This window comes from Lycium barbarum, chromosome 3 (assembly GCF_019175385.1).
Source record: "Lycium barbarum isolate Lr01 chromosome 3, ASM1917538v2, whole genome shotgun sequence".
In the NCBI taxonomy this organism is placed as follows: Eukaryota; Viridiplantae; Streptophyta; class Magnoliopsida; order Solanales; family Solanaceae; genus Lycium; species Lycium barbarum.
This window is the reverse complement of record NC_083339.1, coordinates 79,784,340-79,809,595: the sequence shown is the minus strand read 5'-3', so window position 1 is coordinate 79,809,595 and position 25,256 is coordinate 79,784,340. Positions and strand designations below refer to the sequence as shown.

The 25,256-nt window shown below is 38.1% G+C and overlaps 1 protein-coding gene across 4 annotated transcripts; it reads left to right on the top strand.

Moving 5' to 3' along the window:
• The first annotated feature begins 358 nt into the window (after positions 1 to 358).
• On the top strand, positions 359 to 6,444 carry LOC132631592 (2-oxoglutarate and iron-dependent oxygenase domain-containing protein CP2-like). Of its 4 annotated transcripts, none has more exons than XR_009578908.1 (10): positions 359 to 762; positions 2,349 to 2,399; positions 2,669 to 2,845; positions 2,940 to 3,090; positions 3,209 to 3,295; positions 3,425 to 3,549; positions 4,105 to 4,223; positions 5,475 to 5,585; positions 5,928 to 6,039; positions 6,192 to 6,207. XR_009578908.1 is itself a non-coding variant. In XM_060347213.1 (10 exons), the coding sequence occupies exons 2-10, from the start codon at positions 1,546 to 1,548 to the stop codon at positions 6,222 to 6,224; spliced, it is 900 nt and encodes a 299-aa protein (XP_060203196.1). In that variant the 5' UTR covers positions 622 to 762; positions 1,433 to 1,545; the 3' UTR covers positions 6,225 to 6,444. The 4 variants fall into 4 exon arrangements, 3 of the variants coding, with proteins under 3 accessions (XP_060203194.1, XP_060203195.1, XP_060203196.1); XM_060347213.1 differs by lacking the exon at positions 5,475 to 5,585 and adding an exon at positions 1,433 to 1,593 and having other exon boundaries at positions 622 to 762; positions 2,352 to 2,399; positions 6,192 to 6,444; XM_060347211.1 differs by lacking the exon at positions 5,475 to 5,585 and having other exon boundaries at positions 360 to 762; positions 6,192 to 6,444.
• Positions 6,445 to 25,256: the final 18,812 nt, after the last annotated feature.

Below are 25,256 nucleotides of genomic sequence, written 5' to 3'. Positions count from 1 at the left end.
GATAAAATAATTCTGAGACTAAATAATACCCATTTACCAAACTCAGGATATAATAATATCATGATATCTCAGGATTATGATTCTTATCTCACCAACCAAATGTCCCCTAAGGGCATAGCTGATCTCATAGGTAGAATGAACGACAAATTTACTATAGTGGCTGCGGGTTTTCCCGAGAGTTCTAAAAAAATTAAAAAAATGAGGGACAAATTTGATCAAATAGTTGGAATGAGTGTATTTTTGAGCCATTTTTAATGTGTTAAAGGACATTTTAGACCCTTTCGCATTGTTTAAATTTTAGAAAATTAAAGAAAAAAAATGCATTTAATGAAAATGAGATTATAAAAATCAATGGTTACACCTAAGCTTCATGAGTTGACACCAAACATCAAATCCAATCTGTCAAAACCCTATTGTGTATCAGAAAAATGATGCCACAATCTTCATATATTTATATGTATAAACAGAAGCATTATTCATTTCCCCGGATACAGAAAAATGTCAATGAATGAGGCAGATAAAGCAATGGCTGGGGAAAAAGGCATGGTTGTGGCATCGATGACGTCGAGGCTGCAAGTTCTACCAAGTGTGGATCACGAGTCAGATAATTATGAAGACATGCAATTGGAATTCAGTCCCTTCTTGTTCAGTTCACTGGAGCGTTATCTTCCACCCACTCTCCTCAATTTATCGCGTCATGACAAGGCTCAATACATGCGTCAAATTCTTCTCCGTTACTTCCCTACTGCCGACCGCATTCGTGTAAGTACAACTCCATTAGATGCTTTTTATGAATGTCAATTGCTCGAGGGCCGAGGAAATCTTTCCACGCCTCCGTTATCTTTTGGGAGGCCTACGTTGCATAGAAACTATCTACCTGAGACTGTCATAAAATGGAAGCTAATTAAGAGTTTCGAACCATTAAATTTTGGCTTAACACATAGCCAATTCCTTAAACTTGCCAAGATATTCCATTTAGACACTCGAACAAGTCTTGTTTCAATTGAACACCTCAACTCCTAATAAAGTGTTTCAATAAGACACTTCGGTTCAAATTTTTGGAGAATTTTTTTGTGTGTTTTCATTCCTCTATTAGTTAGTTATGTTAATCATATAACATATGTCATGCATCAACCTCTAAGTAGAAAATGTTTGGGGTTTTATGACTTGTTGAGGCGAATATATATTTTATGTGGTTAACTTAACAACCTAATAGAGGAATGAAAACACACAAAAAAATTCTCCAAAAATTTGAACCGAAGTATCTTATTGAAACACTTTATTAGGAATTGAGGTGTTCAATTGGAACAAGGCGTAGTTCGAGTGTCTAAATGGAATATCTTGGCAAGTTTAAGGGGCTACCTATGTATTAAGCATTAAATTTTCTATTTTTTCCTTGTTTTGAGTTGTTTATGGGATCTTTTTCTTTCAGTTGCAGACCATGCTGATTTTTTCCTCTAAAGTTGCTACGCTTTCTCTACGGTATCGTGGATACGCATTCACAACATTCTCAGAATTCTGTGTTTTTGAAGTTGTTCAACGAGAATGATGTATACCCCCAAATATAGTCTATGGCTTGATTATTTATTGAAGGTGATGAGAATTATGTACTAAGCTGAAAATAATCTGTCATATTAGTTCTATCCATCATTTTGATGGTGTGAGAAGACAAGGAATAGTAAAGATAGTTTATTTTACTTTGGCTGTAGTTGAAATAATTTTAAGAGAATACCATTTTACCACACTAAGGAGTTATGCTGGTTCTGAAAGACGAGTAGAAATTTATCATAAGAGTGCCAAAAATCGAAGTGCCAGTTAGGTTTCAGATGCTGAACATATAAAAATGCAGTGACCAGGTTTACCATTAGTGTATTAGTTGTTGATTTAATGTAGTGTTCCTTTTCTTTACGATTTAAGTTTTTGCATGTTAAATGTAGTGTGGTACAGTTCTGTTTTGATTATTAATTGATTTAATAGAGAAGATCATTTGCAGGGGATGGCACCTGTATACAAAAGGAGTATACAGCATCTAAAAATGTAGATAAATCAATTTAAGTAATTGGAAATCAAACATGCCTATTTATTTGTTCGTAATATGACTAAACAGTTCTGAAAACCTACCAGTCCTCAAGTTACCATTGTCCAAAAAAAAAAAAAAAAAAAAAAAAAAAAAGCTTACCAGTCCTCTATATAACTGTATTGAATCCTTTTTTTATGCTCGAATAGTTACGAGCAGTTACCTTTCCATCTTCTAGTGTAATCTTACTTGACTGGCCTTCATGCTTTCCGTATCCTATGAATCGTTTTTTTTGGCCTAAGGGTTAATGGTTTCCAACCACTTTGTTTAGCAGGTCCAGAAGCACAGAGAATACCGACAAAATATTATATCAAACTATCAGGTATTCTCCAATGGGTTTTTGGCAAACACAATTAATATTTAAATTTTGATCACTGTTTATAAGGAATGTCAATACTTATTAAGGTTTAAAAAGTTGTCTGACCTATTAAATGAAACGCTTAAGAAGTATACACAACTGCCGTTCTATCCTTTTGGTGAAGAATTGGGCCATTAATCTGCTTAGGAATGTAATGGGTAAACTGCTTGTACTGGCCAGCTCAATTTTTTTTTGTTGATCTTCCATTTAAATTAATTCCTCTTATCTTCCAGCCTCTACACAGGGAACTATATACCATGCATGCTTCAAGTTTCTTTGTGCCATCATTTCTTAAGGCAGTCAATGAGAACACAGAGAAAAGTTTTCGAAGCATAATGTCTGAACCTTGTACAGGAGTTTTGACATTTGAAATGCTTCAACCACGATTTTGTGAGATGTTGCTGGCTGAGGTAGCATCTAGCTTTTCTGTTGTTATTTGGCTTTCTAGGTTTAATTTATTGTAGTTTAGCTTTTCTGTTTTCTTATCAGGTTCTAATTGCTTAGGTAGAGAACTTTGAAAAGTGGGTTCGTGAGACAAAATTCAGAGTCATGCGTCCCAATACGATGAACAAATTTGGTGCCGTTCTCGATGATTTTGGCCTGGAAACCATGCTTGACAAGTTGATGGAAGATTTCATACGTCCTATTTCAAGAGGTAACTGCTTGTACTCATTATACTAGGATCTGATAGGGAAAGAAACCAGAAAAGAGGAAGAGAAGCTGATGGGAAATATAACATGGCTCCTGTTTCCTGCTTTGAAATTATTGTGCAGTTTTCTTTTCTGAAGTTGGTGGATCCACACTTGACAGTCATCATGGTTTTGTTGTCGAATATGGGATGGATAGAGATGTTGACTTAGGTGAGTGATTGATCAGTAATTACAAACTACTTGGACTCATTGATGAGACTTTGGGTATCTTAGAAACCTTTTGAATTTCGGAGGACAGAATGTGTTTTTCTTTATGATCTCAATAGTGTACATTTTCAGGTTTCCATGTCGATGACTCCGAAGTCACTTTGAATGTGTGCTTGGGTAAGCAATTTTCTGGTGGAGAATTATTCTTCCGTGGTGTGCGATGCGAGAAACATGTAAATGCTGAAACACAACCAGAGGTAGTTTTTCTGAAATATGTTGATTTATTCTCTAGAAACATCTTTGTTCTGATAGAAAGTAATATCTGACATCTGTTGACACTATAGCTAAGAGTGTGACAGTTTATTTTCTTAGAAATGGCACTATGCAGTGTGTAATTTAATTTCTTTTATCATTTAAAACACTATGCAGTGGGAAATTTCTTACATTTTGGGTGGACTATGATGTTATTTAATCATAATTCTTAGTTTCAAAGATGATTTCCATGAGAAAAGATTTTGATATGGTCTAGGACCTCTATTCTGCCATTCTGAACTACAAATATGCCTCTGTTTCTCTTTCTGTTAGTAACTGTCGTCAGTTTTAAACATAAGCTGTGTTTGCTTGAGTATGCTGCATATCAGCTCCTGCTTGTCGTATAAGGTCGATTTGAATTTTTTATTTTAATAAAAAGAATTGCTCCATTGTCTAAGATGTGTTTTAGAAGTAGAAGTCAGCAAGTTCTCAGTTAACCTGAGCAAACAAATGTCATGGATAGATTCACTATGGTGTTCATAATAATTATACATTCGCAGGAGATCTTTGATTATGCTCATGTAGCGGGGCGTGCTGTTCTTCATCATGGTCAACACCGGCATGGTGCTAGAGCAACAACATCTGGGCATAGGATCAACTTATTGCTATGGTGCAGAAGGTACTCAGTGCTGTTCTAGTTATTTCCCGCTAGGCGTCTAGCTTCCAATGAAAATGCTGAAATTCTGCATTCCTTGTATTTTGAAGTGCTCTATTGCCACCGTTTCTGTAAGTACAGTAAGATGGTTCTTCCGACTAATCATCTCTGACAGATTTACGTAGTCCACTCTGATGCAGAAATTCAGGTGTTCGTCCCCTTAATTTCTAAGAGCAATACTGCTGAGTACTGAGAATTAGCTTGTGTAAATTATACGGAGAAGATCTGAAGCTTAATTAAACAGGAAATAGTGTCTACTGTCCTGAGATATGTCCTGAGGCATATGTTCTCCAAGAAACTTAAATTAGGATCATGCTGAGTGGGTAAACGAAAATTGAATACTAAGTTTGTAACATGTGCACACATTAACTTATTTTCCATGAACTTCAATTCAAGGCCGCTGTCATCTAAATCTCATCTTATTTCATTACCATTGACCGTTGTTGGAGGCACAAACATATATACGTTATTAAAAATTGTGGAATTGATGAATGCCTGATGATTCATACACTTGATCCTTTTCTTGGTTTTTTGAATCATATACAACTGAACATATGTGGTTTTTATTGAATTACCTTTACTGATGCGTTTGCATACAAAAATGTTTCGTTGTAAAATGTTTTTTTGATTATCTTAAACTATTGAAAATGTTATGTTTTAAGGAAATTATTGCACATTGTAGGAGAAACCTACTTTATTGTGTTATTTCGAGGTGCACTATATTTCCATGAAAACTTTCTGTACTTAAATTATGTGGCATTTGCTCCTAAAATGTAAGTATTATATTCTGTACTTCCTTCTCATGACTATCACCAAATACCACTGTCCATGATCAAACCTCACCCTCCATTAGTTCATGTTAAATTTTCTTGTGCAACTAGATATGAGCTAGTATACCTTTGTCCTGTTGTTGGAATCTTTTGTAACGTTAGAATCTGCAAGAACTAAATAGGTCCAACTCTGTTACGAGATAGTGTCATGTAAGAACTAAATATGTTAATTCTTGGAATAATCTTTTGTCCTGTTGTGCAATGTTACCGGAAAACCAAATTGAGTCTGGTCATTAAATATCACATGGATACAGACTAGGGTTTTCTTATGGTGTTCGGTAACCAAATTTTGTGCATAAGGCTCTTTAGGAGCAAAACTTGTCATGGTGCTTAGGTCTTCCATTACAGTGTAGAATGGTTATAGAAATTGCTCTTCTGTCAACAGTGGGTCCAACGGCCCTCGATAAATCGTATGGGGAAGGTTGGTTTGAAAGGATCGGAAGAATTATTCTTGGGAGGATGGTCGGGGCTCACTGGGTGAATAGGACAACAAAAGGTTGGTGCAGTTAAATTTTATACCTAACACACCTGGGTATTTGTTATATGCTCTGGTGGAGTCTACTGGTGAATATTAGTAGGATATGTTCTCTTGGTTTAAGTTCATATAATTGTACTGTGAATCCTCCTAGTATTGTGCTACTGGGAATAAATAGTCTATTTCTATTTTCTTAAAAGTCTGTTCAATTGTTAAAATAAATTGAAATTAAAAAAGCTTGAGGACTTTGGTGGACTCTGTTGCAGGTACTAAATTGGATCAGATTACTGGTACTCAGAAGGCTCCCTTTTAGTTGTTGTCTGTCACCATTATTGAATGTGTCGTTATCTTCCTCTTTTACAGTTCCGTTTTTAGAGAGCTGAGGAAGCACCAGAAAGATTTATGTAGCTGGTGTACGGAGTGTCAACGCAAGAAGAAAGAAAGGCAACAGCAGTCTGTTGCTGCTATTAAATTGGTAAATTCCTCAATTTGCTTTTCTTGTGACTGGTATGTTGTTGGTAAATAATAAGATCATTCGCATTGACTTCTGGAGTTGTAGGGTTTTAGTGAGAAAAGGTGGAAATATAATCTCATCTAATTTTTACTCATGTTTTTCTTTTCTTCCAGGAGTTACTGAGAAGAGGAGAAGCTACTACGTAGCTGTTTAGTAACTTTTTAGTTCCAACTTTTACCCTCCTCAATATGGCACCTCATAAGGCAAAATCGATTTCTTGTACAAACTGATATATGAAGGGTTAGGATTTTACCGTTTCCGATATATGACGGTGCAACAATTTCAAGTAGGTACCATGTTTTTCTTCCATCTTGGACAACATATGGAATCAATACAAATTTGGTTATGGTATGCTAATTTTCTGTAGTTATCTTGTGTTTCGTTAGTGAAAGATATTATTTTGCCAAGATAGGCTATGGTGTCACGGCCCAAAATTGGCTGGAATGTGATTGACACCTGACACTAACTGTCAATCGAGGCAACCATTTTTCTTTGCTAATGAAAGGAAATATTATAACAGAAATAAGCAGAAAACAAAGCATGGGATAGTTCTAAACGAAGCTATCCTGAAATAGTCTGAACATTAAGCTAACCCTAAAGTGTCATTATTTAGAAGCTGAATTTTAAAAGGTGGAGGAAAATTCCAAAAAAAAAAAAAAGATTCTCCTATAGGTTGCTCCTCAACTTCTTTTCCAAAGCATGCCAACTCATGTGCCACTTTGTTCGCCTCTCGAAAAGTGTGTTGCATTGCTGCATTGCCCATTGCTTCCATGAGGAACTTGCAATCATGAAGAGTATTTATGTGAGCTTGAATGTGTGTTCCTTTTGTGAAGTGGTCTGATAAGACCTGATTATCCACTTCCACGATAAGTAGAAATAGATTCTTAGTGAATGCCAATTCCAAGCTTTGAATTAGCGCTTGAATTTCTGCATGCAAGGCGGATTGGGCTGCGATTCTTGTCGGGAAGCCCTCTACCCAGTTCCCTTCTGAGTTACGAATCAGTGCCCCTGCACCTCCTTCGTGCATTTGGTTATTGAAAGCTCCATCAGTGTTTAACTTAAACCAAGTTAGCTTGGGTTTTGTCCAGGAAACTTCCAATGTGCCTTTGTTCAATACTGTTCCTCCTGCACTGTCCGTATGAGCTAGGTGGTAGAACTCAAGTGTCTGGTTGCTGATTTTGTGTAAGTCAGAAGTTTGGTGGGAGTTGTTGAAAATGTTGTTATTTCAGTTAACCCAGATATTCCACAAGGTAATGGGAGTGAGAATACTAGTAGAAGGTAAGGTAGTGGATCCAGGCTTGGTGCAAAGATGCTTAAGCCAACTTTGAAAGTCTACTTCCAATGGAGTTGGGATCCTTAGGAAATTCCATATGTCCTTAGCTTTGGGCAGGTGATAAAGATATGGTAAAGATCTTCTGGTATGAGGCAATGTTTGCAAGAGTTGTCTTGGATGATGTGTCTGTTGGAAAGGAGAGATGTAATAGGCAGTTTATTGTTGGTTAGCAGCCAAAAGAAATATTTTAGTTTGTTTATTGACTTGATTTTCTAGATCCAGGTGTTAGTGGCGTCAGGAGGAATGGTGTTGGTTGAAATTTTGGATTGGTAAAGCTTATAGGCATAGTGCAGTTGCCCTCTTGTGATCCAATCCAGTATATCGAGTCAATGGTGTCATCAGTGAAGGGGAAATAGGTGTGGTGAAATTGGGTTCTAACTTGTGGAGGAAGGTTAAATGATATAGGTTCGAGGTTCCAAGTGTTATTAAGGATGATAGAGCTTAGAGGCATAGAAGCCTCATGTCTCAGCAGGGTCCCTCAATGATCTCTCGAAGGGTGTTAGTGGAGTGGAACCATCTATCCTCCCAAAGATTAATCAAGTTACCCTTTCCTATAGACCAAGCAGTTCCTTTTGTGAAATCACTTTTTGCTTTTAGAGTGCTTTTCCAAATATAGGAGTCAGAGTTCCTGCTAGTGACTCCATGATTGCGGTTGTGCTTTTTATATTTTGAGAGCAGAGTTCTTGTCCAAAGGCTATCAAGTTTGCGGTGAATTCTCCAAATGAGGTTAGTTAAGAGGGATATTCCTGTAGCAGTGTGAAAGCCTAGCCCCTCTCGGGTTGGGTTACCTTATCCCAATTTACCAAGTGAATTTTCCTTTTTTCTTCTGTGGAACCCCATATGAAGTTGCGTTAAATGCGGTCAATATTATCTATAGTTGAATCAGGCAAGAGGTTCATTTGCATGACATGAACAGGAATAGCATTTAAGACTGATTGGGTGAGAGTAACCCTTCCAGCCATGGTAAGCAGTTTTGCTTTCCATCCTTTGAGGCGAATGTTCATTCTATCAATGACGGTTTGATAGTCAGCCTTTTCAGGGTTAAGATTCGTAATTGGAAAACCTAAGTATTTCCCAAAACTAGCCGAGGGTTTAATGTTTAATCTTGAAGAGATGTTGGAAATAGTGCCCTGGTCCACATTTTTGGAAAAAATGATCTTAGATTTATTACAATTAATCTTCTGGCTTGAGTGAGTTACAAGTAAGTTGAAAGCGATGAATTAGCTTCTGCAAAGAGGACTAGGTCATCGGCAAATAGGAGGTGTGATAGGAGAGGCCCAGATTGACTAATTTTTATGGGGTCCAGTTGCCTATGTCTATTTCATGGTTGATTCTTCCAGAAAGTGCTTGCATATATATGATAGAAATATATGGTGATAGAGGGTCTCCTTGTCTGATCCCTCTAGAAGGTTCGAAGTACTCACTAGGTCTGCCATTAATCATGATTGCAGTGGTTGTAGTTGAAATGCAATTCATGATTAAGGTTAATAAGCTTTATAGGGAAATTAAGGTCTAAAAGAGAATTCCTAATAAATGACCATTCTAGTCGGTCAAAACTTTTTCTAGGTCTATTTTTATCATCATTATAGGCTTAGAGTTAGATTTCTTTTGGAAAGAGGCAACCATGAACTAGCTAACATGATAGATGATCTTACGAAACTATCTGATTTAACTAAAAGAGCTAATGTAATTAACAACATTGAAATATTTGAGTCTGAAATTGAATGCTGAAAACTAGGAATGAATATTTATAAACACCTACTAATACCAACAGGCGGGTGCAGTCAAATATAGGCTGGTTGAAAATGGCTTGAATAAAAAATGAGTTATAACCTAAAATGTCTATATTTACCGGGGTAAAAAATGGGGTAACTTGCATGTGACTACATATTATCAGCTTCTAACGAACTGTAGCTATTTTTTACATAATTACTTTTCGTAGCTAGTTTTAGGTAATTCGTGTGTATTTTTATGTATTTGAATACATTGTTCAGTTGTAAACTACAACCTCCTAAGGGTGGTCAGGTGAACATCCTTCGCCGGAAAATTATACGACGGATATAGGTTAAATTCTATCTTATATTAGGATATGATATATTTTGAACACCCTTGACACAAGTGAGCGAGTTAGCTCAGCGGTCAAGGCTGTTCAGAAAGCCTTACTACGCTCCGCTAAAATTCTATTTTGGGTGGAGTTTTTAATATTTTCCCATTTATAGAATAATTTTCATTTTTCAGCACCGTGAATGTATATTCAATTCATAATTGGTGTGTCTCTAACTTTTTTTTTTCCTATTAAATTTTGTCAATGAACAAATTTTATTAAAATTGAGTAGTTTAATATTGAGATTTTCGGTGCACCCATTCATTAAAAAAAATATTACCCATTCAAATTTTGAACACCCTTTCCGAATTTTCTGGCTCCGCCACTGAGTTGTATCCAACCTTATTTGATGTCGCGTGTATTTGAATGTATTTGAATACATGCAACCTTATTTTCTTTTAAAATATGTGTTTTCAAAACGATTGTTTTTCAGTGTATTTGTATATATGAAAGAGTTGTGTATTTTAGTGTATTTATCTATTGATGTATCCTTTGAGTTTTGCATCTCTGACTGCATTATTTTTGTTACAGCACCAAATAACATGGATGTCGTTGTATGGATTTAAAATGAGGCAAATTTTATTTTGCACCTCATGTGCGCTTTGATGGAACTCAATATCCTTTTGCAAGTCTCTCACTGCCTGGTCCTATCCTTTTAAAATCCGGAAATTCTCATTCATCAGTATTAGCATATTTCTGTCCCAGTCAAACCTATCTCCAATTCTAATTATTCTCCACTTGACGCTCATGCTCCCTCCAATCACATGAGGCCATTTGTCCCCACTCCCTTATATGTTGTGGACCATTTGCAAGTAGTTAAATGTGTTGATACCACATGAAATACAAATAACTTGCAAAAAGAAATCCATTCAATTCTTACTCATTATTGCATACTAAAAGTCTTAAAACAAAAGAAAGTACCTGGTTCAAACAAAAATATTCTTGAAAAGAACCGCGGTGTAAAGAAAACTAAAGGCATTATTCGCGGTACCTTGTAAGTACTATTCAAAAGAAAATTGCAATAAACAAGATACTTAAGCTATTGAAAAATGGGTTTTGCATTTGTTGGTCAAATGCAGCCACAAGGAATAGACCAATTGGATAACTCATGGTGCATTAAATTAGATGTTAAATAAGTTTATATTCTTTCCTGAAGAACTGTTTTGGACTCTACTTCACCTGTACATGTGCTTAAGATGTATCTGATAGACTATGTAATAGTCTATGTAAATATTGTAAATATTTTCTTCCTTATGTATAGTAATTAGGTCCTATAATTTAGCCTAGTATCATTCTGATAGGAGATACCTACTTTGTATATAATGACTTTCATACATCAATACAATTCACGGATTGATTTCCTACATGGTATCAGACTAGGTTTCTCCTAAAAACCCTAGCTTCCTAAACCCTAGCCGTCCACCTCCCTCTTCTCTCCTAACCCTAGCCGTAGCCGCCACCCCTTCCTCCTCCCTCTTCTCTCTTCAATGGCTGACAACAAAAATTTCCATTCTGCTTTAACCGTCACGAATGTGAAATCTTTAATCCCAATCACTCTAGACATGGAAACCGGCCATTATCACGAATGGGAGACACTATTCAAAGTTCTAGCCCGCGTCCACTCCGTACTTGAACACATCATACCACCAACTGACACCACTGAACTCATCGCGTACAACGCAACAAAGGCGGCTAACCTTCCGCTCTGGAAACGGCTAGATGCGGTGGTCCTTCAATGGATATACGCCACCGTATCCCATGGTATTCTTACCTCTATTCTCGTGGCGGATGATGTTGCAGAGAAGGCTTGGAATCGAGTTGCTCAACTTTTCCAAGATAACAAGCACTCAAGGGCAGCGTACCTTGAAACTGAATTCACCACCACAAAAATGTCCAACTTCGGCTCGGTTATGGCCTATTATAATAGGCTCAAGTCTTCGCGGATCATCTTGCCAACGTGGGGTCGCCGGTGTCCGACCAACGTATGGTCTTACGCCTCCTTGCAGGCTTACCGGAGACATATGCACACTTTGTCACCACCATCCAGCAGAAGGATGTGCTGCCCTCTTTCTCTGAAGTGTGCTCCAGACTCAAGCTCGAAGACGCAGCAGCCAAGGAACGTGCCCGCGATTCCAGTCCCTCGGCTCTACTTGTTGATAATGATACTCCCTCCCCGCCACCAGGCGGCAACAATAATTCAACTAACCGTCGTGATAATAATCGTGGCAGGAATTCTAACAGGAACAAGGGAAAGGGGAACAACAACAACAACAACAACAACCGCGGGAAATCCGGTCGTGGCGGCGGCGGACAGACCAACAACGGCCAGTGGCCGACGGGACAGCCACCGGCAGGGGGCTACTACTGGCCTGCCTGGCCGCCCCAGCAGTGGCTAATGCCCCCCTGCCCGTATCCGATGAGACAGTGGCAGCAGCGTCCCACCACACCGCGGCCAGGCAACGACATTCTCGGTGCGGGTCCACGACCTCAACAGGCCTATTCCATGCATTGTTCGACCTATTCTGGGTACACTCCGACAGACGTGGAGGCAGCCATGCACACTCTGTCCATGCATCAACTGGAGCGACTTCCCACATGACTGCCAACTCAGGTACTCTCACGTCTTATTTTAATTTGAGCGATAATTCTGGAATCATTGTTGGTAATGGTAGCACTATTCCAATTCGAGGCTATGGTCATACATCCCTACCCCCACCTAATCCTCAATTACGTCTCCGAAATGTCTTGCATGCTCCAAAACTCATCAAAAACCTTATTTTCGTATGTAAATTCACTAAGGACAATAATGTTTCTGTTGAGTTTGATCCTCTTGGGTTTTCTGTGAAGGATTTACCGATGGGGAGCCGCCTAATGAGATGTGAGAGCACCGGGGAATTGTATCCTATCATTGCCACAAAATGGATCACTCCACCATCCACCTTCATTGCTGCATCACCTAGCTTGTGGCATTCCCGACTCGGCCATCCGGGAAATGCTATCCTTAGTTCTCTTCGTAGTAATGCCTTAATTGAATGTAATAGGGCCCGAACTTCTTTTTGTACCTCTTGTCTGTTATATCCCGTATTTTTGAACCTCGGAGTATCTGCTGGGGTGGGGCCCACACACCGAGATTTTTTTTGGAACATCTGAAAAGTCATATGAATCACATATGTAAAGTTAAACACAACTCATGAAGTACCCTTGGACCAAATCAAAGTGGAAACCCTCCAAACGAATATTTTTAAGAAAACGTTTTCGGGTGACCTGACTTTGGGGGGGCAAAAACTGTATTATAAGTTTGGAATTTCGCAAATACCTTGAAATAGAAGTTGTAGATAATTGAATTAGCTTTCCATCCATAGGTCGTGGGTTCCCAGGTGACGTCGGTACAAGGAGTTATGAACGTTTTAAGGTCGAAAGGTCAGTGGGCTAGGCCCAACTCGGGACCAACCGAGTTGGCCCAAAAAAAAAAAAAAAAAAAATTTAGGCCCAATGTTTAAGGGGTGGCCGGCCAAGTGAGGCCCAACCCATGGCTTTAATGAGTATTTCCATGTGCTAATTAATTATAAAGGGATCAATATCCCTTAGAAGGTTCAAGAGACTTAGAAGAGAAAGAAGAGCAAAACAAGAGCAAAAAAAAGAAGACCATTTCGGGTTTGAGGTGCAAAAATTCACCACCAAAAATCTTGCTCCTAAAATTTTTCTTTTGTGGTTTTCCTACTAAGTTAAGGTTCCTTTGTAACTTGGTATAGTTGGATTGGAGTGGGGAGCATTAGAATCACCAAAGTGATCACATCTCCAAGTGAAGAAGACTTGAAGAAAAGGTAAGAATTTCTACCTTTTTATTGTGTTATGAAGTTTTGATTGTGTTGTAGTATATAGAAATGTGTTGATTGTATGGAAAAATGGAAGTTTGCAAAGTGGGTGTGTGTTGTAGGTGTGTAGCCGTGGGTATGCACAATTGTATAGCCACAATGTGTTGAATTTATGTTATATTCTAGTTGTGATTGTGATGAAATGCATATGGGAATTGAAAGTTGGATGAATTTAGTTGATATTGGAAAAAATAGACATATGGCCGTAGGGTGTATATGGTTTGGGATAGAAAGGAATTGAGTTGTTTAGTGTGTTAAAGTGTTGTTGTGATGTTTGTAATGTAAATGAAGTTAGAATGATATAAGTTTGTATTGAATTGGAATGTAGAAACTTATGTCGTTTTAGTATGATTTTCCGACATTAAGGAAATGAAGTTGTTTGGTTGCTAATAGTGATGATCATTGATGAATTTGGAAGTTGGAAACTTGTTATGAAGTTGTATGCCAAAGATTTGATGTTTTGCATAAGTTATGACTTTGGCGGAAAGTTGTATATTATGTATATCGAGTGTATATCTTGAGGAAAACGATATGAAATGTTTCTAGAACTATATGGTGATGATCATGATTGTTGTTGAATGTGAAATTATTGATCTTAGTTGAAAGTTGGGTTGAATTGAAGATTATGTCAACTTGTGAGAAAAATGACTAGTTGAAGGATATTTATGTTTTTAATGTTCATTGTTGATATTGATGTTGTCGTTTGGGTTGTTGTTGATGATTTCTAGCCGAGTTGAATTCTCGGGGTGCTATATGTATAGGGGAAGTGCTGCCGAAATTTCGGTAGCCAAATATGCATTAAGTTGAAACTTTGGTATTTATAGCTTACAATTGGTAAACTTGACCAATTGCAGTTTTTCGACGAAACGGGAAGTGAGTTTGGAAAGGCTTAAGGAGCGTGAAAGGTATGTAAAGCAAACCCAATTCATCCCTTGGCATGCCCTTAGTGTATTAGGGTCGGATCCGGGCCTCGAAGGACCTCTTGGCCCTCGGAATCCGCAAGACAAAATTTCAGTTTTTCCTTCAGTAGAATTGAACCATTTTGATACGCTTTTTTTTTCCTGAAATTATGCAATTGTGCTCTAAGTTACTCAGAAAGTCATAGAATGTCTGTATAACCTTCGTAGATGATATTATATGTTTAGAGGGCACAATTTGAGCCCGCCGCCTTATTTGTTCTGAGGCGGGCCCACTATTTACGGTTTTGCCCCTAATGTGTTAAAGCTTCCTTTTTAAGCGATTTTTGAAAGAAATGTTTTAATTACCCTACTAATCGCTTAACGAATATTATTTTAAATATTCTGTTAAATATTATAAATTATTTTGACACTCGGAATGACTTCGGGAAAGTTATACTTCTGTAATTTATTATGATATCCGAAATACATTTATTATGATTCCGTCCGACTCCATTGGATTGGTTTGTCTTTGATACGCTTCATCGAGTCTTTGAAAACATTTATGATATTTTTAAATTGCATTAGTCTCTCACTACTCCATTCGTGGATGTCCCAATCCTTCCCACACTGAGCCCGGGCCAGGATATGTTGTCAAGCGTAATTCTCTGCATTGTTCGCCGCGCCCCGATGTGAGGGGGCAGGTATACGCGTACATGGGTCTGTGGAGTATGATGTGCCATGTCCGCCTATTCTGATCTGATCTGTTATGGCCATTCTGATATGACATTTTATGATACGGGGCCACGCCCCCTTTTCTGATTCCTCTGTATTGTGGCACCAGTGTCGGGAGGGTGACCACGTTCTGTCTGCCGAGTCCCGTGGCAGGGATCGGATATGATATGACATATGTTTCTGTACACATTCTGTCTGATTTGGAAATATGCATTTGACACTCTGGATTTTGTACCCATTTTCTGTAATCATTATGATTTGACTTCTGTGATTCCGCTTTACATATTCAGTACATATTTCGTACTGACCCCCTTTCTTCGGGGGATGCGTTTTCATGCTGCGCAGGTACAGACGACAGGTTTGCTGATCCGCACGTTTAGGATCCCATTTCTGCTATTTTGGGGCGCTCTCTTCTACAGAGCCCATCTTTTGGTACAGTCTGTCACTGCTATCTGGATATGTACTTTGTTCAGGGTATGACGGGGCCCTGTCCCGTCTTATGATTATGATATGTTCTGTAGAGGTCTGTGGATACATCTGTGTGGGTTCTGTACACATGTTTGGGATACTTTGTTCTATGATGGCCTTATCGGCCTATGTGTGCCAAGTCTGCTTTTTCTGATAAATTCTGTAGCATCCACTAATATTATTATATTATTATTCTGATAATATGCTAATTTGGGTATCGGGTACGTATAGGTGCCCAACTAGGGCACTGGTCGCGGCCCACGGGGTTGGGTCGTGACATTGTCCTTTGGGGAAACATGTTAAATTGCCATTTTATGATTCATTGTCATTTACTACTATGCCGTTTGATATCATTCATAGTGATTTATGGACATCTCCTGTTTTAAGTTCTAATGGGCACCGCTATTATGTTTTCTTTCTTGATGATTATAGTAATTTTCTTTGGACTTTTCCAATCTCTAACAAGTCCCAAGTCTATTCCACTTTTCTATCTTTTAAGGCATTAATACGGACTCAATTCGAAAGAGACATTAAAAACATTCAATGTGATAATGGGCGGGAGTTCGCCAATGGGCATTTTCAATCTTTTTGTGCCTCAAATGGTTTAAACTTCCGATTTTCTTGCCCCCATACCTCTCCTCAAAACGGCAAAGCGGAAAGAAAAATTAAATCCATTAACAACATAGTGCGCACTCTTCTTGTCCACTCTTCCATGCCCCTCTTTTTTTGGCATCATGCTCTCCAAATGGCCACATACCTCCTTAATGTACTTCCCACCAAAGTCCTTGGGTATAAATCACCAACGCAAGTTCTCTATCAACGAACCCCCTCCTATTCTCATCTCCGGGTTTTTGGGTGTCTATGCTATCCACTTTTCCCACCTACAACTATTCATAAGTTACAAGCAAGATCCACCCCGTGTGTATTTTTGGGCTATCTATTGAATCATAGAGGATATAAATGTTATGATTTATCCACCAACAAAATCATCATCTCAAGGCATGTCATCTTTGAGGAAACTCAATTTCCCTTCTCCAAATTACACTCACCAACCCCAACTTTTTATGATTTTTTGGACCATGGGATTTCTCCATATACCCTGCATTTTCTGTCACAGCCTCCTCCACCCGTCGTTCCCTCGGTCCAGCCCCTCCCCCCCCACTGCTGAGCAGCCTCTCCCCCCCGCTGCTTCACCCGTGACTGCCCAGCAGCCCTCCCCCTACTGCCCAGCAGTCCAACCCCACGATCACTGCCCCACAGCCCCTACCCCCCATTGCCCCACCCGTGACTGCCCAGCAGCCCACCCGCATGGTCACTAGAAGCCAACATGGGATTTTTAAGCCCAAACAACCGTTCAACTTAAATACTTCTAGCACTCCCTCTATCTCGCCTATCCCACGAAATCCTGTCAGTGCTCTAAATGACCACAATTGGAAAGCTGCCATGGTTGATGAATATAATGCTCTAATTAGTAATAAGACGTGGGAGTTGGTTCCACGTCCCACTGATGTGAATCTTATTCGTTCTATGTGGATTTTTCGTCATAAAAAGAAATCTGATGGTTCTTTTGAGAGGCACAAAGCCCGTCTTGTCTGTGATGGCAGGTCTCAACAGGTTGGAGTTGACTGAGACGGGACTTTCAGTCCGATTGTCAAACCGGCTACTATTCGCGCTGTCTTGAGCATTACACTTGCACACTTTTGGCCCATTCATCAGTTGGACGTCAAGAATGCTTTCCTACACAGTAATCTTAATGAGACTGTTTATATGCATCAGCCTATTGGGTTTAAGGATCCAAAGCATCCACATCATGTCTGTCTCTTGAAGAAATCGTTGCACGGACTTAAGCAAGCTCCCCATGCATGGTTCCAACGCTTTGTAGACTATGTCTCCACCATTGGTTTTTCACATATCCGATCTGATCACTCTCTCTTTATTTATTGTCGAGGTTCTGACATTGCTTACATTCTGCTATATGTTGATGATATTATTCTCACAGCTTCCTCAGATGCTCTCAGAAAATCCATCATGTCTCTGCTTAGTGCTGAATTTGCTATGAAGGATTTGGGCCCTCTAAGCTATTTTCTAGGTATCGCTGTTACCCGGACTTCACACGGCATGTTTCTCTCTCAGAAAAATTATGCAGCAGATATTATAGAGTGTGCGGACATGACTGCCTGTAAGCCTAGTCAGACACCAGTCGACACCAAAGCCAAACTTGGTGCCACGGCCGGGCCTCCTTGCGATGATCCCACCCAATATCGTAAGTTGGCCGGCGCGTTGCAGTACCTTACATTCACAAGACTAGACATATCATATGCAGTTCAACAAGTATGCCTTCACATGCATGATCCAAAGGTTGCACATATGCATGCTCTTAAACGCATAGTCCGATACATTCAAGGTACTATTGAGTTTAGTCTCCATCTGTACAAATCCTCCATTGCCTCTCTTGTTTCTTATACAGATGCAGATTGGGGTGGTTGTCCAGACACTCGCCGATCCACATCAGGTTACTGTGTCTTCCTTGGCGATAATCTCCTCTCATGGTCATCCAAACGGCAACCTACTATGTCTAAGTCGAGTTCCGAGGCCGAATACCGTGGCGTCGCTAATGTCGTCTCTGAGTCCTGTTGGCTTCGCAACCTTCTTTTGGAGCTCCGTTGTCCTATCCGGACAGCTACATTGGTTTATTGTGATAATGTTAGTGCCATATACCTATCAGGTAATCTAGTTCAGCACCAACGCACTAAACATATTGAGATGGACATATATTTCGTACGGGAGAAAGTTGCCCGTGGAGAAGTTTGTGTTCTTTACGTCCCGTCCCGTTACCAGATCGCAGATATCTTCACTAAAGGTCTTCCGCGCGTGCTCTTTGATGATTTCAGGGACAGTCTAAGCGTACGACAACCTCCCGCTTCGACTGCGGGGGTGTGATAGACTATGTAATAGTCTATGTAAATATTGTAAATATTCTCTTCCTTATGTATAGTAATTATGTCCTATAATTTAGCCTAGTATCATTCTGATAGGAGATACCTACTTTGTATATAATGACTTTCATACATCAATACAAATCACAGATTGATTTCCTACAGTATCACTCCGCAAAATTGGAAGAGTTGGTACTACCCAAAGAGCTGTGTAGTCACAAGCAGTGTTTTAAAAGGCGAGAGCGTGAGGCGGGGCGTTTTACGTAGTACGGGGCGAGGCGTAAGCGCCATGTATCTTTAAATTTTTAATTTAGTAAAGAGTATAACAACACACAAATTATATTAAAAAAATATTAATAGGTCTAAAAAAATTAAAAACATGATTAAAAAAACTCATAGAAAACAAAACTTCTAACATGATTTCACAGGTATAATTAATGCAATGATTTAAAAATTATTATGAGATACAAACCAAAGCTAATATCTTAACTTTCAAACAGTAAAAGAATCACAATTTCTTAAAGCATACTATCATACTATGCAATTTACCTCCCCAAAAGAAAATAATTAATAAACTTTATCATATTATAATTAAAATATCACTCCTTCATGAATATAAATAAAATTACTTTCAATTAGCAAAATAATAAACTATGATAGTTTTGAGACATAGGACAAAAAACGTGAAGACTAATGGCAAGTAAAGATGTAAAATTCGGCTATATATTTTTTTTTAAAAAATATTAAGTGACATCCACACTCACAGTGTTCTCAAATAGTAAATATGCGATACTACAGTTTGTTATTTGAGTTATTCTCAATTGTCTTATTTCTATAGATGAAGAAAACTATTAAGCATCATTCATTTAATTAAGAATAAAATTATGAGGGTCAATAATGTCAACTGAGTAATTTGACACATAATTTATGTAAGAACTCTTAGGCGATCGGTCTCGAGCGTTGGGCGTTAGGAGTGTTTAGGGCGTGCAGTCGGGCGCTTAGGGCGCAAGCCTCACAGAACTAAGCCCCACACGTAAGCCCCGAGGCGTTTTGCCAGTGCCCCGCCCCAGGTGAGGCCCAGAACTGCCTTTAAAACACTGGTCACAAGTGATTGCACATAATAGTGGAAGCTTCAACATTGTATGCCGTTAGCCGCACGTTTTAAATCGCTATAATCGGAACCACTATTATGGGCACGAATCCATTGTATGAAACGTTTTCTTTTATGGAGTATTTTCTTAAAATATCATTTGCTGGTCTAGCAAATAGTAGACAAATGATTTATTTGTAAGAAGTATTTGTATCTGAACGCACATATTTAATTTATTTTCAATTACATGAGCGGAAGTCATTTTTTGGGAAGTTCTTATTCTGATTGTTATGAAAATATTAAGTGTAGATTTCTATTAGTCCTGTACACACTACTTCAGGCTCATAACTCTTATAGAAGAAACCCCCATTACTTCATGACCACTACTCCTACATTTTATTTCTATAACTCCCAAATAGTTACTACCCATGTTTATGACACACCCTTTGGTGTTCTCAATGTATTCCTATAAATAGATGGATTGTATGTAATAGTTGTACACTTGATACTTGGAACAACAACAACAACAACAACCCAGTGAAATCCCACAACATGGGGTCTGGAGAGGGTAGAGTGTACGCAGACCTTACTCCTATTAAGGTAGGACGGCTGTTTGCGAAAGACCCACGGCTCAATAGAAAACATAAAAAGAGGTCAGATAAGGCCAAGAAATTCAAAGTGATATGGAAATGAAACACTTGATACTTGGAAGAAATAAGAAATTCTCTCCTCTCTTTGTCACTTTATTGTTCTTGCTTTCATCTTTTGATATATTGTACTAATTCTTTTAGGTTGATTTTACAACACGTTATCAGCGCGAGTCTCTAATTTCATTTCCGTCAAACCTTAAACTGAAGCACTTGAGGTACTGTTGAATTGAAACAAATTAGACAAAATCGTGTCATAACTGAGGAGAAGGGAGACACTAGCCTATATGTATAAGGTATGCATATTTTCAAAGGAATACTCAGATGAGGTATGTACACCTATGTAATTATGTTTTAGTGATTAATTTTAGTCCTTCTGCCATGCTATCACTAAACTTTCGTCTTAGTTGCTTGGTGTACATGATGGTAATTACTTTATGATTTTAGACAAATTGATCAGTCATCAATTTATATATTTTGTTGTTAGGAACTCATTGAACACCAGGAGATTAAACGATTCCCTAATCATATTTTCATTACTGTATACGGTAAAAACCGGGTATGTGTTGAACCGGTGAGACAAAAGGCCGAGGGAAGAAAGGGACAAGAACGTGCATGAAGGCTCCCGTTCTGAACCGGGGAACGCTTAGACCGAAGCAAAGAAGGGGCATCATTTGGTCCGGTTATTTCATGACCGGGTTGTTCGAGGCCGTATGTCCGTTTGATCGTGGCCGGTGGTCCGGGAGATCTTTTGCGCGATTGCCATGCATCGATGACGTCCTGCTGTGTTCAACTACCAATCGTACGGGTGTCAGATCGTACGGTCCACCTAATCCAACCTAACCCAACTCAGAGCTTTTTTATTATTATTTTATTATTTATGTTGTGTGAAGCCCATGGGGCACTACTATAAATAAGGGGCATTGCCCTCCTCTTAGGGGGTTGGCTACATTACCAAGAAGTCTTGTAATAGCAAAATATACAAATCTCCCTCTCAATATATCAGATTCGATCTATATTTATTGTGCTTATTTCTTACGTTTCCTAAATCAAATACCGTTTACGTATTCATAGATACACGAGTACATGGCAAACCATTGATCATCAATTGCTCTTTTATAGCATATTCATATATTTCTTCTCTCTATCAAATAAGTACAAGATATAGCCATATATCCTATACCTCACTTACAATTTTAATTGATTATTCAAATCCGAGGTAAACAATTACCACTTACAAGTTAAATTCCAATTTTTTTTCTAAAACAAAAGAGGGAAGTGGTTCATGAAATATTTCATATTCAGTGTTTGAATTTAGAAAAAAAGGAAATGGTATCATATAAGCAGAAAAATAGTCGTATGAGGCATTACTGGTATGACATGTTTACTTAACTGGCTTCACTTTGTCTTCTGCTCAACTTTTTACACGGTAAAATTTTTGATTTATTTGCTTTCCGAATACGTGATTATGGTAGTAAGTTCAATTAGTTAATTCGAAGGCACAACCTGTTCAGAAATCCGACATTTATAGGATTGCTATGGGACTTCTTAGATCTATGATACTAATTACCATTTTATCTTGGTTAACTAAACGAATTTTGTCATCTCAATCAGATAATTAAATGAAAAATAGAAGTTACTGACATATCTTTATAGAATACTAAAAAAGATTAGGTACATGACAATGCATGGTTACTGTGAAGGTGAACCAATCAAGGTACGTTCTTTTCTTATTTTATTTTGGCGTCCTTTGACTAAAGAGATCACTGACCTAAATGAAATACTAATTCAACTGCTCCCGAAATTAAGAATACTGATTTTCTAATATTTGGATTTTTTCAAAGTAGCTCTGTTCTCTGTAATTGCAATCATAAACTACTAGTAAGCTTGTTCCGTAGAACACTAAATTTTGGTGGTATGGATGTTACAATCAATAAAGACTAGTTTGACCACAAAATGATTATATTTTATGTCTTGTTGAAACTGAATTCACTTACGTATATAATTATAAAATGTTAAGATTTTTAAAGGTTTAAGGGTGAGGTCCATTGCATTTTGGCCTACTATGTCATTGGTTGAGGGTAAGATGATGGATTCAAGTCTCATCGCATCAAGAGGGTAAGATGTTTTGTTTGAGTCCCATTGATTTATGGCCTAACATGCCTTTATATGGACAAGTGGTTGAGTTTGAGTCCCGATGCACTATATTGATAATATAATGATGACTAAGGCAAAATAATATTTATTTGATGAAAAATTGTGAAGCCCGTTCGTCCCACTTGATATGCTCCATTCCTTGATGTGAATGTGGTAGCAGTGCATAATATATATGTCTGAAAGAAGACAAATGGTTGAATGAATGAATCTGGATGTGGAGGGACAAAATAATAATAGTCGTCATTGTGGTAATATAAAAGGAAGAACATTATGGGTTCTCAAAATGATCATTCAAAAGGTGAAGGTAAATTTTTTTCCATCAAGATGTGGTATGAAAGGTCATTTGTGTCACGACCCGACTAGGGGCCGTGACGGGTACCCGGGGCTAACCACCGAGCACCACCCGTTTCCTTACTCGTCATAGTCTTTCTACACTTCTTTATCATTCATATACTCATAATCATAAGACAACCACTTTTCATTTGAAAACATAATTGATTTTATATACATAAGCCCTTCGGTTATCAAAATAATAATATATACAATCATAGCATCGTGAGACCATACTACCCACACATGCGTATCTACGAGCCTCTACTAGAGTACTAGACATATGGACGGGACAAGACCCCGTCGTACCCAAAATACATATACATATATATATATATATATATATATATATATATATATATATATATATACACAAAAGAATGAACGAAGTAGCACCTCCGGAACAATGGAGTGCTCTCAAGTTAGCTGACAACTCCTACGATTCAGGATCAAGCTCACCTCCCTGTCTACCTATGGGCATGAATACAACGTCCAAAGAAAACGGACGTCAGTACGAACATTGTACTGAGTATGTAAGACAAGAACGAAATGAACATAATAGAAGAATCATGAGCCATAAGAGGAAGGTATAACCTGCATAAGTTTCATAGGTGAATACATCTCATACATATATCATATATTTATATAAACATAGTACATGTGTCATCACAGCGCATATATCATCACATCATAATCCTCATCGTTAACCCGCGTCCGGGTAACCATCATATGCCGCCCACTAGTGGTGTTATGTCCGGCCCTCTAGGCACGGTGTAATCATAAGCAGCCCGCATTAGCGGTGACATGTCCGGCCATCTAGGCACGGTGTAATCATAAACAGCCCGCATTAGCGGTGACATGTCCGGCCATCTAGGCACGGTGTAATCATATCGTCATATACCCATCGTAACTCAACATTTTCATACATAGCATAGGTATGTTATAAACTTACATTATTGATTATCTCATAGACATATCATAACTTAGTATCATTATACATTTATCGTTAAAAACATACATTAGAACTTAAAGGAAACTAGGACTATGTCGGGGTGACATAAGGTCGTGAACCCCCGATTACATTATGGAGCATTCATAAGTATTCTGCCTCACCTTGAAGGAAATAGTGTATAAGGTGAGTGTATACAAAGAGAAGCATCGATGAACCATACTTAGAATTTTTTTAGCTTTATGGACATCTTATATTACACTAGGATTCCTCATACTCATATTCATCATCATTATTAGCATGCTCGTATCGTATTTCCTTTCTTAATCATGTGCGTATGCAGCTTTGTATGTTCATGGACTCATAATCTCCATCGTGTAGAATGATCATGGAGAATTAAGAAGATTCATGCCTTAGAAGGAAAGGTTTAGCCTTACATACCTTTTTCGTTTAACTAATCTATCGCTTGCTTGTTCTCCTTCAATGCCCACGTTTCTACCTTCAAGAGAAGTCGCATGAACATTAGCTAATCGATTACTTAAACGTACTTACTAAAGCTAAAGAAAATTGGATAGAATTTCCTTTGTTTATAAAACTTTTCCCCATATCATATATCAACTTCCAACATCCATGACAACATTCACAATATCACAGACAACAATCATCATTCATCTACGTTACCCATATTTCACCATTTCACTCCAATTTCTCCATAATCATGGTCATAGTTCCTTATTGCATTTTCTCACATATAATACTTATTCCATGTTCTAAATATCGTTCATAACATACTTATAATCACAACATACCAATATTCATGATTCACTCCAAATTACTACTCAACAATGTCACTATTCACACATTGATGACCCATTTTCTATATCTTTCTACAATCCAAGTGTTTCAACTTTTCAATACCTTAAATAATATGTAAATACCATAAAAATTACCTTAGATGGTGTAGGAATAAGCCTTGAGTTGAAATACTTCACTTGAAAAAAACCCTAGTTCCACCTTCCATAGAATTCCTTGGCTTAGATGAACTTTTATGTGTTTCCCACACTTAGTTTTGTTGATTTGGTGAAGTTGATCATCAATTTCTCATGAGTTCTTGTATATGAAATGTGTGGAAGTTTCTAGAGAAGTCTTGAGTTGTGGGGAATGAAAAATGAAAATGAAATAAATGAACTTGTGTCTCTTATTTAAAACTTAAAATCTGTCCTGACGTCATTATACGGACACTTATACGGTCCGTATAAGTGACCGTAAAACTGCTCCAGTGACCATCCCATTCTGTGTCAATTTGACGGCACATTATACGGGCCGTATAATTTTATACGGTCCGTATAAGTGACCGTGAAATCAACCCCTCAACAACTTCATTCTGTGACAATCCTATGATCCATTATACGGGCCGTATAACATTATACGGTCCGTATAATTGACCATATAACTCATCTCTTCACTGATCTTTTTCTTGTCACTTCGTTTGATCTCCAATCCATAGGGAACCTTATTAGCACTTGTTTATCACCTCGTTAACAATTTAAGGGACGTTATAACTCTTCTCAAAAGCACCATTTAGTTATCATTAACTCGTTACTCGTAATTTCTTTCCGATACACATCGTATGTCTTGCCTTCTCTCGGCAAACTTTC

Coding starts and splice junctions, on each gene's coding strand:
- LOC132631592 (XM_060347211.1), top strand. CDS start 499: ATGTCAATGAATGAGGCAGATAAAGCAATGGCTGGGGAAAAAGGCATG. Junction 3,296..3,424: donor GGATAGAGATGTTGACTTAG/GTGAGTGATTGA, acceptor GTACATTTTCAG/GTTTCCATGTCGATGACTCC. Junction 3,550..4,104: donor ATGCTGAAACACAACCAGAG/GTAGTTTTTCTG, acceptor ATACATTCGCAG/GAGATCTTTGATTATGCTCA.